Below are 15,523 nucleotides of genomic sequence, written 5' to 3'. Positions count from 1 at the left end.
TGGCCCATTATGTTCCCCTGCTGGGTTCCCATTTATTTCTGATTGGCATAGCAATGAGAATTGTATGTCGCTCATCTGAAGATAGCACTCCCCAACAAATAAGAAAGCATGCTGTGCACAACACTCAAGGTAAGCATGTGCTGTTATTGGTTAGGAAACAAATTGGCAGACGTGTGCCATACAATTTTGGGTGTTCAGCCAAACAAAAATGAATACTGCTTGTGGGTCAATGGGGAGCCTGCAGTTCTCAACCAATCAAAGCACATGTAATGCACTGTGATGAAGCTTGTGACATAAGTGTAAAATGTTGCAAGTGGTGGACAATTCCAGAGGATAAGATCTACCAAGTGTACTATACTGTAAGTGGTGCCAGTTTGATAGATTGTGTGTTTTGTGCGCATAGTGACTAATGTTATAGGCGATTGAAAGCTACATTTGTATGTCTGCTGTGTTTATTATTTTAACTGAAGTTTTTGTTGGATAAGAACTTTTTAAATTTTTATTCTCTAATTTTCCACACCCTTTTTATTTGGTCTTCTAAAAATGTCAGGTTTAACTGCATGTTAAAGGCAAAGTGTAAAATAAAGCATCCAGGCCACCTTAACAACTTTGTTAAAACACCACCATATAAAACCTTTTATTAGGACTCTAACTCAAAAGCTTCTTTTGTGATCTCCCACTAATGCTATTTGGTTCTCAATATATAAATAAAATCATATATAAACATGTACCTATATAAGATTTTTATTTTTTATTTTTTTTAATAATGTAGTCAGGCAGTTTTTAAACACAAAAAACACTGTTTCATAACAAGTGGGTAATGTCCAGGATATAAAAAAAAAAAAAAAAAAAAAAGTATATATTTACTGGCCTGAATCTTTTATCGGGCATCAAATATCTCATAACATCACAGTTCTAGTAATAAAAACACAACTTACTCTCATACTACTTTACTTCTTGCCTTACCCTAAAATTGCTATCTGGGGCTTGTGCCACCAACTGTGCTCGCGAGGATTCCTCCATTTGACCTAAAAATGTGGGAGAGAAAGATTTTAGGGAGGTTAGCATTTAACTATGGCACCAGAATCAACTAACAGAGTAAATGTCTGTAACCCATTTATTTACACATTCATAAGTATAGACGTTCCATTAGAAAGTAATTATTTGGTAATGATGCCCTTGCATTCTACCACTTTAAACTACAACTACACCACAGTGATCTTCACTGTTAGGCAAGCTCATTCCGCCAACCTACCACAGTATGGCCCATAAAATGATCAACAAAACCATGTCACGCTGGTTCCTAGAGAACTAGAGGAGCATAAAGTAATTAAAAAGTTATGGATCTAGCATATGATGAGATGACCCTCCCCTTCTGTGGCTGGATCACTTATAAATAACTTATTTGTGGGTGGATCATGTAAAATGTATTTATTCTAGAAATGTATTTCAAACAGAGTTGCAGGCACCAATGTATAATTGCAAAAGCACTTATCGCATTATATTGGAATATGATATGTAGGGAAAGGACTTGTTTGGAGTTTTGAATCTTTTGTAGTAAATGGATATTCTTCAACTGTCTGAAGAAAGGACCCATGGACCCATGTCTCATGTTAATTAGACCTTTTGATTGCGAGTGTCCACACATCAGAAATGTTTAATTAATTAATTAGACTTGAATTTCCTCTGTGTCTAAAACAAGATGCAGGAAATCACAGCAAGTTTTAGGATATCAGAGATAAGAGTAAATATTGATAGCTTTGCAATGCATGTAAATCCAGTTTGGAAACATATATCGTATCAATACCAAAAATAGCTCAGACATTGCGGAACCATCTCAGATCAGGGGGGGGGACAGCTTATCTCCTGCCAGGAGTTATGTCAGAACTGCATAAAAAGTGAGCTGTTTGAACATGTAATGTACCATTCTTGTACAATCTATACTTCTGGAAAGATCGCTAGTACCAGAGACTGGCGTGTGAACTTTCCTTCTTAGGACTACTTGAGCAAATAAACAAACATCACTTGCTTCAAAGACCTGCTTGATAACCTTTCCATGCTGAAATTCCTGTGACCTACAGATTAGACCCAACTCTAATCCGTTCCCGGCTGTTCTAAGGTTTGGACCCAGCTTTCCGGTACCACTGCTCTTTCCGCTACCCAGCAGCTCTGGCCAGTGTGATAGGCTAGGGGGAATCCATCCACAGCAACCCTGATCCATAGGAAGAGGTCAGGGGTACCAGCCCAGATACACCAGCAGCGTCAGTGACCCAGAAGAAACCCGTTACTGGATGCCGGTAAGGAGTCCAGTGGTGGCAGCAGCTTAAGCCCCTCCTACTGCGGTTAGAGGGCACATTTGGGATAAAGAAAGGGACCGTTGGCACAGTAAGCCCAGCCGATTCCCAGCAACAATAGACAGGGTCGGTCCATCCTGTCACACCTTCTATACCCCTATTGGCTTCTGGAACTTCAGTTTTTACTAAAAAAAAAAAAAAGACCCAAATTACAGAACTGAAGTATAGATTATGAGGGAGAGGAGAAGAAACCAACAGTTTCCAAATAGAACAGGTTACCAGAATCCGAACAAGGAAACAATAACAAGAGTGTAAAAGGAAGGGGGGGGGGGGGGGTTCAGTGTCTCCCATGGACTCAGAGAAAAGTATTTAACGCAAGTAAGAAAATCCCATTTTTTCATTCATCCTATGGTGACCACTGAAGATGCTGTCCCCAAGGGGAGGGTACACTCAGTTGCAGTGCAACTGTAAAATTCTGTCAATGTGGAGCAAATGAGTATTAATAGGCAGGAAACCCTTTGTGCTTGCAGCATGAACCACGCTGTCCATAAGCCCCTCACAGCCTTAAGGATCATGGTTTTAAAAGTCATGAAATTAAAGTCAGCCGAGGTAAAAGCTGGTGTAATAAAGGACCTTGGCTAAGTAGGTCCAGCTTAAGAGGGAGCCTCTTCCATTCTTAGTCAGTCTGGAGCCACCAGGATCACTTGGGGCACCCTCTCTCTATCTATAAACTGAGATGCCATCATGTTTTCCCTGAAAACGAGTGGGTGACAATCGCCCAGCCCTAGAGCCTGGCATCCATGGTCATCAGACACTACACCCAAATGGTGAATGGGTGACCCCTGTTCTAGCTGACGCCTCTCAACCACCAAAGGAACAACTAGCAAAACTTTGGGGACAGTCTGATACACGAGTGGTCAGCTGCAGGTGAAAATTGTTATATTTCAAGATGGATTCAATCTGGAACACCCTTGAATGGAACTATACCACCTCAAAGGGGGAGACCATGTTGCCTAACAACTTCATGCAGAAGTGTACAGACACCAATAATTACCTGTGAGTCATTTCACATCATTTTAACCAGGTGTGCCCACCATCCATCTCAGATTTGTAACAATTTTTTTTTTAGTTGAGAGGATGTCTTAAAAATTATATCTGCCAAATATCTCTACTGTCTGACTATTAGTTTCCGAAATATTGATTTTTCAGTGTATTAAACTATGTACTTGCATTTTTGCTCTAAACTCGAGACAGATAAATTTTGGCTTGGATTCAGGAGGAAAAGTTACCCTAGGGGTCCAACTTTCGTGGCGATTCCTTAATAAACACCCGTGATACTTAAAATAAACTGGCATAAATAAGCCGCGATTAGTAAACACTTTAATACACTGAAAAATCCTCTCATCAAAAAAAACTTGTAATGTGGAATGCCCCGTGTAAGCAGTGACACCGAAAGTAGAGAGGTGAGCAACTTACCTCTCTGCTGTGTCGCTGTTCTGGTGCCGTTCCCGGTGTGCCGGCAATGACTGGGTCCCCCTTTGGAGGTGAATCCACATCAGGAGTGCTACACATACCACTCCACATGTCACTACTACCGCTGCAGCTTAACAGTATACGGCGCGACAGAAACATCTCCCGACATGATAAATTGGTCAGAAATATGACCTTAAAGTCAAACCAATAATATTTAAATAAATAAAGTTGCTACAGGCGGCCATTATTCAAAACCTCCGCTCCATTGAAGCACTTAAAAAAAAACAAACCCTGAAGTCCCAGACAGTCAATATGAGAATAGCGGGAGAGGAGCTAGGACTTTTGCCGGTAAATTTAAAGTGCCCCAGCTTATGCCACCACACTCTATACCCCATTGTCGCCAATGCACGCTATAGGATGAATGAGAAATATTAATATTTAGTTAGCATTAATGGCAAGAATGGGTTCTGTGTGATCTCCTCAAGGAGATACATACTTGATACACGAGAACACAATGTATAGCACTTTTTGTTAATTTTAATGATGCAAGACTAGATCGTGTGTTTTGTATGAGGTCTCTATTGGTTTCAGTAATCCCTATATCTGTCTGTATTCTGCATGAACATTTCATTTATATGAAATGCGGCGGAGCAAATTCAAAATGCACTTAAAGTTTAAAAAATAAAACTGGTGCAACATGTCGGTGCCGCAACGCGCTTGCAAATAGCCAAAGAATGGAAGTTCTCCTTGTTCCCCTTGCTTTCAGGCAGTTGCCTTGCAGGTTTGGTATATAGTGTCAATGGAATATATCACGAGGCTCCTACGGGACAAAGTAACTAACTTACACAGAGTGTGGGCCCCCAGGTACAGCTTCCACCAGTCCTCACTGCTTGGGGCTCAATAACCCTCTATTTAGGACCCTGCCCTTTGAACCCTTTTCCTATTCTCTCTCTTCCATAACCGCTTGCAGTGTCAATGGGCTGGAGATTGCTGCTCTACCCTCTACTTCTAAACCCTGGGAGCGCTTACACTATTCTTTCTCCCTCTACGCATCAGTGTGGGGGCCTACTCTCCACCCACCTCCCATTTTTCCCTCTCCCACCCGTTCCCTCTCTTGACCCCCCACCTCTTCACATTCCCCCCCCCCCCCTAAATAGGAAAACCCAACAACATGATGCATTCCCGAGATACAACCCCGGAGTCTCTGGAGTCTTAGTTTACAAGTTTCAATTAAGAGCCGGGACTTATATACCCTCTAATAACGAAACACCTGAATAATCACAGGCTTTTCTTTCTATATTGCTGACTGTGCATAATGCTATAATGTGCATAAAGCGGCAATGTGGGGACTCCTAAGGTTAAGTGTTTAAACACTTAACCCGACATTGCCGCTTTAAATTTCTATTAACAGATGTCGCGATGATGTCAGCCTGTAATGCCGAACACTTTCCCAATCGGAATCACTTGCTGTCAGCATGGTGCTCCCAACGGAGTTGAAGGCAAGTCTGTTTCTTTTCCAATCAGCTTTTCAGAATTTCGTATTTTCTTTGTAGGCCTTCTTCATGTCGGAGTAGTGGACATTGGTAAAGCGTACCCAACCCCAGTAAGGGTGTATTCAAGCAAATTGCAAACGGATTGAGATTGACGTACTGCAGGTGGTCAGAGGCAGGCATAAGTAGCGGATGATGACAAGGTCCGAACGATCAAACTGTAATTAGAGGTTTTGTGAATGATTCACAGATGCTTATTGAGACTTTAGTATTCGTTCGGCCATAGATTAGGATTTACAGAGCATGTTGTATAAAACATTGGAAAACTATTTTTTTTTTACATGCATGTTGGGAAGTTGTTCCTGCTGTATCAGCTAGGTTATTGCTTTCGAACCTGAATAACCTAAGTTACAAACGCAACTGCAATTAGCAATTACGTTTGTAACATAAAATAAAAAGTTGTGGCACAGGCTCAGAAGTTGGATGTAACTGTTTGAGGGTGTGATTGTTGTCAAGCGGGCGTATCTGAAATTCTAAATACGGCGTACATACCAGTTGTATGTGGCTTTTTCAAGCTCACATTACGCTTGCATTCCACTCTAAATATAAAGATGTTTTACATAAGAAAACAATGCCTTTCCTCATGGGCCTGATTTAAACACATTTTCTGCCAGGTGCGTGGCTTCAGTGGTGGTAGTAAGAGCAGCCCTTTGATTACATTCTTGGGTAGGAGAGTCTAAAAACTGTCTAACAATGTTTCCTTCTAAAGTTTCTTTTCTGTTTAGAATCAATGATTTAGAAGATTACAGGAGGCAGATTATAGCAGTTACCAGAGGATCCTAAAAGATCTTCTTCCTCATATCTGGTGAACACTTTAAGAAAGCCAGAAGGTATCACACCAGTAAGCAGTATTCTAAACAGTTTGGTGATAATGCATCTGAACAACTATTTTGTCCCTTCAGGGGTAAAGAAGGAGGATTCAGATCAAGAATTCCCAATGACTTGTGGACAGCGCAACTTGGAGAGACTATTGTGTGAGGCACCATAAAGATCACTGGGTTCTGGACATTATATCCATTGCAACCAAATAGAAATCCAAAAATAATAGCCCATGAATCCATCCTGCCCAATGCGACTGGAGATGGGGGAAGAGAGTGTGATTTATTTAGTCCCCATCAGTCAGAAGGACACCAGCTTCTACTCCAAGCTTTATCTTGTAGAGAAGCAATCAGGAGTTTTCTGGACAGTTTTGGACGTAAGAAGGTTCAAACACTTTGTTCAGACAATTAATGAATAAGTCATTAAGCTCTATCAACAATACATAAGAGAAAGGAGACATCAGTAGGTTTACAAGAAGCTTAGCCACACATTCCAGTTGCAGTGTAAGACCAACATTTTCTTAGAATTTTTGCTCTAGGGTGCCATTTCTGGTTTTCCTGTCTGTCTTCCTACAAGAACATTTACTAAGGTACCTGGATAATATCCTGTTGACAGGGAAATGACAAGTTTATTGCACAAACTATAACAAACAAGATGATCTCTTTTCTCCAGGAAAACGGACGGACTATAAGTCATCTTACACGCTCACAACAGATATGGTACCTATGAGTATATATAGATATAACAAGAGACAAAGTGTCAATGCCAGAGGAAAGCAAAATACAAAATTTGACATATCAGATTTAGACATTGGGGCAACCTTCAATACAGGCTTCTTTCATGCAAAGGGTGGCACAAGAGTAAGCTTCAGTTAGAATTACTCAACCAGTGGGATCACAATCAAAAATCCCCAGACCAAGGCATCAGGCTTACCAGGAGAGTCAGGAATTCCTTCAAGTGGTGGAATTGAAAGAAAGAGGAGCGACACTCTCAGAAACAGAATAGGTGGTGTTAACAACAGACTACAGCTCCAGAGGTTGGGGTGCACATTAGGACATATGATGACATGACAAGAAAAAGATTCAGGCAAACATTTTGGAAATGAGGGCAGTTTTGTTAGCAATCCTACTTTTTCAATCTCTCCTAGGCCATATACAATACTATGCAAACGTTTTAGGCAGCTGTGGAAAAAATGCTACAAAAGAAAGAATTCTTTCAAAACTAGAAGTGTTAATAGTTTATGTGGCTGAATCACATAGGAATAACTTATTGTAGATATTTTAATTAATGGTGCAGGGCACCGCTGTATATCATTGCAAATGTACTGATTTTTTTTTTATATTGTGAGCATTTCAGTATAGGAAATGTATGGATTTCTAATGTATTAGGCCAGGTTAGAGTAAGTCTGTTTTGACTGTTCTTACTTAATGGTAAGTATTTTCATCGCAGAAGTGACAAAAAAACAGCATTAGCCTGAAGGCCAAGCAGGAGGTCATTACCTGTTATCACGTATAGTTAGAGACAGGAACCTGTCAGAACAATGTAGACTCAGGATACAATTTATTTAGGATATCACAGATTGCTGTGAATTTTGTAAGTGAAATTGGATAATATATGTGTGTGTGTGTGTGTGTGTGTTAGGGAATTTAGACTGTAAGCTCCAATAGGGCAGGGACTGAAGTGAATGAGAGTTCTCTGTACAGCGCTGCGAAATTAGTGGCACTATATAAATAGCTTATGATAATGATGATGAAGAGAAAGAAGGATTTGAGCAAGCCTACATGCACAGAAGATCTGTGGTTAGTTCTCCAAGATGTTTGGAACAATCTCCCTGCAGAGTGCCTTTAAAAACTGTGTGCAAGTGTACCTAGAAGAATTGATGCTGTTTTGAAAGCAAAGTGTGTTCACATCAAATACTGATTTGATCTACATTTTCTGTTCATTCACTTTGCCATTTGTTAATTGATAAAAATAAACTATTAACACTTCTATTTTTGAAAGCATTCTTAATTTGCAGCATTTTTTCCACACCTGCCTGAATCTTTTGCACACTGTACATCTCAAGGTTTTGAGCTATGAACAATTATGTTCTAGGCAGAACACAACTTAATGTCCTTTTGGCAGCACGTCATGTGGAAAGCAAGGACAACATGGTAGCAGATTATCTTAGTCACTATCAGATCCATCCAGGAGAGAAGACCTTAAACAAGTTACACAGTTTTTCAGAGCCTGCTACAGAGATGCTGCAAATATACTTACTGACAACAAATCACAACACAAGAGTAAATTGATATTATGCTCATCACAAAAATCAGTTGAAGAGCAGCAGAGGCAATAGCAATTCTTCCCTTTAGGTGTCGCCAACCATGATTTGCAGCCAACCCTGGTCTCTACTGCTCCGACCAGATCTCTGGTTCTTCCACTGGCTTTTCTTTCAGATCGTACCGATCAACTCTCTACATTGTTCTGGCTCATGGGCTGCAGAGACCGTATAAAACACTAAACTGTAAAAAATGTCCTGTGGTACCTGTTTTAGCTGAACGCATTAAGATAATAAAAGTCAGAGAAGAAACCACCACTGAAAAAGTCAGGTGCCAAAATATAGCTACAATAAAAAACAAAATAATTCGCTGTTTTAAAATAACAACAATGTTGCCTGCTAAGCTCCAAAAAGAGGAAATACCAATTTCCCAAGTATATGAAACCAATAAACAAAAAGGAGGGTGTAGAGAATTAAATATTAAAACCTTTATGTTGCCGTCTAATATAATACAGAAATATCCGCTCATTTTCTCTCGCATGTCTATGTGATGTGAGGAAAATGAGCTGACATTTTAGTAAAAACTCTGATTCTATATGTCCTGATTAGTAAGCCAGTTACGGACGATAAGAAAGCAAACCAGATAAACTGTGTAACACCTAAACCTCCAGAGACCGATAGCAGATGACAAAGTAAGGCCATCCAGTCACACCCAGAAAATTAGCCAACAATCAGATGTGCAAATTGTATTAACGTAATGGTATGATACATTTTATGGAGTGTTCCTTTAAGCATTGTATTGCTGCGCTTTGTAATGTGAAGCTATTTTGGGGTTGTGTCCAGTCACTGATCATGTCTCTGTATCGCTTACAAATTTAGATTGTGTAGGCTGCAAGCAATATAATATATATAATATAATATGCATAATGTATATTAGACATGCGTATTATACATATGTACATTCAAGTCCATAAATATTGGGACATCGACACAATTCTCATATTTTGGGTTCTATACACCACCACAATGGATCTGAAATGAAACAAACAAGATGTGCTTTAACTGCAGACTTTCAGTTTTGATTTGAGGGTATTTACATCCAAACCAGGTGAACGTTGTAGGAATTACAACAGTTTCTATATATGCCTCCCACTTTTTAAGGGACCAAAAGTAATGGGACAATCCACTCAAAAGCTATTTCATGGACATGTGTGGGCTATTCCCTCGTTATTTTATAATCAATTAAGCGGGTAAAAGGTCTGGAGTTGATTCTAGGTGTGACATTTGCATTTGGAATCTGTTGCTGTCGACTCTCAATATGAGATCCAATAACTGTCACTATCAGTGAAGCGAGCCATCATTAGGCTGAAAAATCAAAACAAACCCATCAGAGAGATAGCAAAAACATTAGGGGCTAGATTTACTAAGCTGCGGGTTTGTAAAAGTGGGGATGTTGGCTGTAGCAACCAATCAAATTCTAGCTGTCATTTTGTAGAAGGTACTAAATAAATGAAAGCTAGAATCTGATTGGTTGCTATAGGCAACATCCCCACTTTTTCAAACCCGCAACTTAATGATTTGGCCACACCTAGGGCTAGATTTAACTGTTTGGAACATTATTAAAAAGAAAGAACGCACCGGAGAGCTCAGCCACACCAAAAGACCTGGAAAACAACTGTGGTGGATGACAGAAGAATTTTTTCCCTGGTGTAGAAAAACCCCTTTACAACAGTTGGCCAAATCAAGAACACTCTCCAGGAGGTAGCTGTATATGTGTCAAAGTCAACAATCAAGAGAAGACTTCACAAGAGTGAATATACAGGGTTCACCACAAGATATAAACCATTTGTGAGCCACAAAAACAGGAAGACCAGATTAGAGTTTGCCAAACAACATCTAAAAAAGCCATTACAGTTCTGGAACAACATCCTATGGACAGATGAGACAAAGATCAACTTGTACCAGAGTAAAGGGAAGAGAAGAGTATGGAGAAGGAAAGGAACTGCACATGATCCAAAACATACCACCTCATCAGTGAAGCATGGTGGTGGCAGTGTCATGGCGTGGGCATGTATGGCTGCCAATGGAACTGGCTCCCTTGTATTTATTGATTATGTGACTGCTGAGAAAAGCAGCAGGATGAATTCTGAAGTGTTTCGGGCAATATTATCTGCTCATATTCAGTTAAATGCTTCAGAACTCATTGGACAGTGTTTCACGGTGCAGATGGACAATAACCCCACACATACTGCAAAAGCAACCAAAGAGTTTTTAAGGCTAACAAGTGGAATGTTATGCAATGGCCAAGTCAATCACCTGACCTGAATCCGATTGAGCCTGCATTTCAATTGATGAAGACAAAACTGAAGTGAAAAAGCCCCAAGAACAAGCAGGAACTGAAGACATTTGTAGTAGAGGCCTGGCAGAGCATCACCAGGGATGAAACCCAGCGTTTAGTGATGTCTATGCCTTCCAGACTTCAGGCTGTAATTGACTGCAAAGAATTTGCAACAGAGTATTAAAAAGTGAAAGTTTGATGTAGTATTGTTGAGTTTGTCCCATTACTTTTGGTCCCTTAAAAAGTGGGAGGCACATATGGAAACTGTTGTAATTCCTACACTGTTCACCTGATTTGGATGTAAATTCCCTCAAATAAAGCTGAAAGTCTGCAGTTAAAGCACATCTTGTTTGTTTCATTTCAAATCCATTGTGGTGCTGTATAGAGCCCAAAATATGAAAATTGTGTTGATGTCTTAATATTTATGGACTTGACTGTATAATATGCATATCTAATATGTATAATATATTATAATATAATATGCATAATATATTCTAGACATACCTATTATACATAATATGTATAAAATGCATGTCTGGTGTTAAGTGAGTTTCTTGCAAGTGTGTGTAATAATTTAGAATATATTGTGTTATAGAGGTGTTAAGAAGGAGAAGATGAGGGGTAGAACATTACTTGTAAACACTGCTACATGAGGACAAAATGCAGCATTCTCCTGTGAGTTCCTGTCACATACCACCTCATGCACTTGCTTTATGTGATGCATGGACACTTCCTTTTGATGTTTTCTTATGGAAAAAGCAGTTTGTAAAATTGCTTTGTATATAATCTAGTGATAATCTAGAAATTGTGATGCTGTGACCTCACCTTCGACCTTACCTTACCTCACACCCTCTCTCTCCCAGGTGTACTTTCTGTTATTCATCATAGTTTACTAATAATCCTTACTTTCTTATGATAGCTCTGCATAACCTTGTATCTGGAAGGCACGGTCAGAAGAGAAGCCCACAATTGATTGATCCAATTTCTAATTTAAAATAATTTGGGATAAAAATGCACTTACAGGATCACTGACAGAATATTGCATGTAGTACAATTAGGTTCTCCAAAAAACTGTAATATCAGGGCAGCTCACAGAAGAAATAACAGTATACACACTGCAATGTATTTCAATACCAAACAGGATCTTCATTATGCCAAATCAGGAAACACCTGATATGATATAATTTTATATATATATATATATATATATATATATATATATATATATATATATATATATATATATATATATATACACACACACACACATACACACACATATATATGTATGAAGATATATTTTGCTATTGTGATACAATGCAGTTGGAGATACTATTTTCGATTGGAGGCTACGTCTGTGTTTTTGACAGTGCCTCCCAGATATATGTGCATTACATTAACACGTTTTACATTTCTCCAAACGAAAAAGTTGAACGTTGAAATTTTAAGGACTTGTATCATTTTAATTTTATATTGCGGTGTAGCAATATTAAGGTAGCGCAGATTTTTTTTTCATGTTTTCATGAAAATTCCTTTACATCAACTCCCTCTGTCAATCCTGCATATGATCTCCATACTAAAACCCGCCATCCTCCACTGCTCTGTATCAGGTGATTCAGCTTCTTCTATACAATTCGTCTACTGTCTCCCCACATATCTTCCTTTTCCTAATGCCTCAAAAAACACATCGCTCCCCTCTATTTACCTCCACCTCCCCTCACTCCAACAATCTCTGCTCAAAACTACCCTTCTTCACTTCTAACCACTTTATCGCCTGCCTGTATCTTCAAATGCACCCTCCTCACTCCCTAGCCTACATAAATTGGAACTACCTACTCACCTACATATCTCCTTCCCTAGTACTCTTCCTCACTTGTCCTATTCCTGGCAGCAGGTGACATCTCCTCCAACGTTGTGCCCAACAGAGTATCTACAAACTGTTCACGTTCCTCCATCTACCCCAAAAATTTCTACCTACCACATAGCTCAAACCTCATTCTCAACTATCCATTTTCTTCTAACTCATTTTCCTGCTCCCTATGGAAATCTAGATATGCCTGCAGCAAACACATCCATCCACAATAAATTCCACTTATTACTTCAGCCACCTGGCCATCAGTGAAAAGGGGCTTTCACCCTATGACACCGCTTTCTTTGCTGGTCTCTCCTATTAGAGAGTCTCCCCTTCAACCACACTCCCTGCCCGGATAACTGATAAGGTTGTGAAACAGACTTCTTACTGTCCCCTAGTTGCAGCTTGAAAGTCACCCCCCCACCCAAGTCTTTAGACTCCTCTAATCCTCTTTCCCCTCAATCTATCTCCATTGACTCAGCCACCCCCCCTCTCCCCCCAATTAATCCCCTCTGCATTCTCCATTCCTCCAATCCTTGACATGCATGTCTAATATATATTATGCACATTATACTATCTCTTCTTCGACCTTTTCCCCTCTATTACTCTCTGTCCTTTCCGTCCTCAAACATGTGCTCATCGGTTCTATCATTGAATTATGCTTCTGCCATCCACATTTCCCCAAGACTGCACTCACTGAAGTCAGCAATAATATAGCCACAGTTAAAAGTTCACTCATCCTCCTTGACATCTCTGCCACTTTAGATACAGTTGACCACCCTCTTCTCCCAGAAACCATTCACTACCTTGATCTTTGAAGCACTGTTCTCTCCTGATTCACCTCCTACCTTTCTAAAAGCTCTTTCAATGTCTCTACTTTTGACACATCCTCCTCTCGTGTCTCTCTACATGTTGGTAACACATTTACCCACAGAAGATTACCTGAAAACATCATGTTACACCAAGAAACAAAATCAAGTCAAATCAAAATGCTGTATCATGAAATATTATGGACTAAAGACTGGTAATCCAACATCACCTTAATCTGAGCAAACAACTAGTAAATGAATAACAGACCAAGGAGTAAAATAAGAAGCCACACTTAATTGGGTCTGGCACACAATTTAAACTTTCCCTTGTCATGCATGTGCCTTTACAGTGCTCTGTTTTTATTTTATCACATTTTTCAAAAGGTTCTGAAAACTGCAATAATTACAAAGTACAAAGATGAAGCAAATGAAATGGCAGAGTGTTTGATATTAATATATATCAAAGGATGTGTGTTGCTGAGCTGACAAATATACCTGAAATAACGGGAGACTATATATTTAACTAACCATGTCCATTATTCTCTCTGTCACCCCAAAGCAGTAGGATGCCATGTCAGGAAGGAGGTGCTTCTAATAGCAGACAGTGACTCACATACTTGTTCTGCACAAATGCACTGTGTGAAATGATAGGCTCACACAAAGGCAAGGCCAGTGACCTCACATCATCTTCTCAAATCATTGTAGACTCAGCTTTTCAGACAAGCATAAGACACTACTTCTAAAGATGTGGTGGAGCTTCAGCTGTGTATAGTGTAATGTACACCTTCTCTCATTCATCTAATCCAAATATTAGCTCTGTCGGATATCGTCCTTCTCTCTTTCATCTAAACACCTCTGCTTTGAATTAGCTTTTTTTAATGCATCAAGCGCATATTTCTCCTATATCATTATCACCTGTCAGTTCCCAAAATACCCAACAGGTTTGTGATTGTTTTACTTTCTCTACTCTCCTATACATGTTTACATACTACAGAGATAAGTACAAGGCATGATCATTTTATGCCATTTACCTTGCTTAGTGTCAAAACTTCCTTTTAATGTAGAATCTGCTTCTCTGGAAAAAGTGTCCTGGAATATCCCTGCCCGGCCTGACTCCTTGGATGCGTATGTGCCCTGGACGTCTCGCTCTCTAGACAAATTAAAGTCTTTTCTAATTGTTTGTAGCATGGACTCCTTGCTTAGCTGAGGGAGAATATCTGTAAGTCTCAAATTACTGATATGAATTTCCTTTTCACCTTCTAGATTGTGTTCAGTAGGAGTCCTCTCTTCTTCCATACTCCCTTGGGAGTGTAGTGTGGAGGAAGTGCTGCTTTTCAACAAGTAATCCTGCTCATCCTCTTCACTAATAACTGGAATTTCTGTCAGCACCTCCGAGTTCATAAAATAATTTTCATCCAATAGTGATTCATCTGGTACTTTTGGAGTTTGCTGGTTGTACGAGATTCCAATAATCGCAGGTCTCAAAGTGTTATTAAACTCGGCATCCATATTTCCATCTGTACAAAAATATAATATAGTCTAGTTACTTTTAACCATGCAAGTTTCTAGTAAGACCTTATAAACAGCACTACATTTTTTAGTTCAATCAAAATAAGAAATGTTAAAAGATGGTCATGATGAATACAGAATATTCAGCATTGCCTTTTTCAACATCGTTAAAAAAAAAAGCAGCAGATAAAGTTTGGAACAATTTACTCAAATGTAGCCTGGTTCTTAACATCCTAAAAAGTTATATGCTGAAACCAAATAGTTAGTATGACAACCTCATGGAACCACATATGACATGAGCTTGAACCTGGTTTCCCCAATCACAAGTCTACAATAAAGAATTGCTCTGTTATCAAACCCTTTTTTATGCCTGCAAACAAATCTTGGTAAAAAATAAAAAAATGATTGACTATAACAATGTATTAAATGTACAATGTCTCTCTGTACAATGGTGCTCTGTACCTGGAATCAGAGGATGCGGCCTCCATTACAATCCCTACAACAAATAACATTCTCTCTCCTCTGCATCTGGTAAACCATAGCTCTGAATTTCCCAGATGCTGACAGCAAGGAGAGTAGTGTGCAAGAGGGAGGGAAGTGTCATGGTCATAGAGGACAG

The 15,523-nt window shown here is 39.4% G+C and overlaps 1 protein-coding gene across 1 annotated transcript in view; it reads right to left on the bottom strand.

Moving 5' to 3' along the window:
• Window positions 1–15,523, bottom strand: part of ZMYM4 (zinc finger MYM-type containing 4) — a 142,370-nt gene that overhangs the window by 121,919 nt on the left and 4,928 nt on the right. The window contains 2 exon segments of the mRNA XM_075195488.1: window positions 967–1,028; window positions 14,427–14,912. Of these exon segments, the coding sequence (XP_075051589.1) occupies window positions 967–1,028; window positions 14,427–14,912 (548 nt within the window).

The sequence above is a fragment of the Mixophyes fleayi genome, chromosome 2, assembly GCF_038048845.1.
Source record: "Mixophyes fleayi isolate aMixFle1 chromosome 2, aMixFle1.hap1, whole genome shotgun sequence".
NCBI classification, from domain to species: Eukaryota; Metazoa; Chordata; class Amphibia; order Anura; family Limnodynastidae; genus Mixophyes; species Mixophyes fleayi.
Note: the sequence above shows the minus strand (reverse complement) of the source record. Positions and strands in the feature narration are given on the sequence as shown.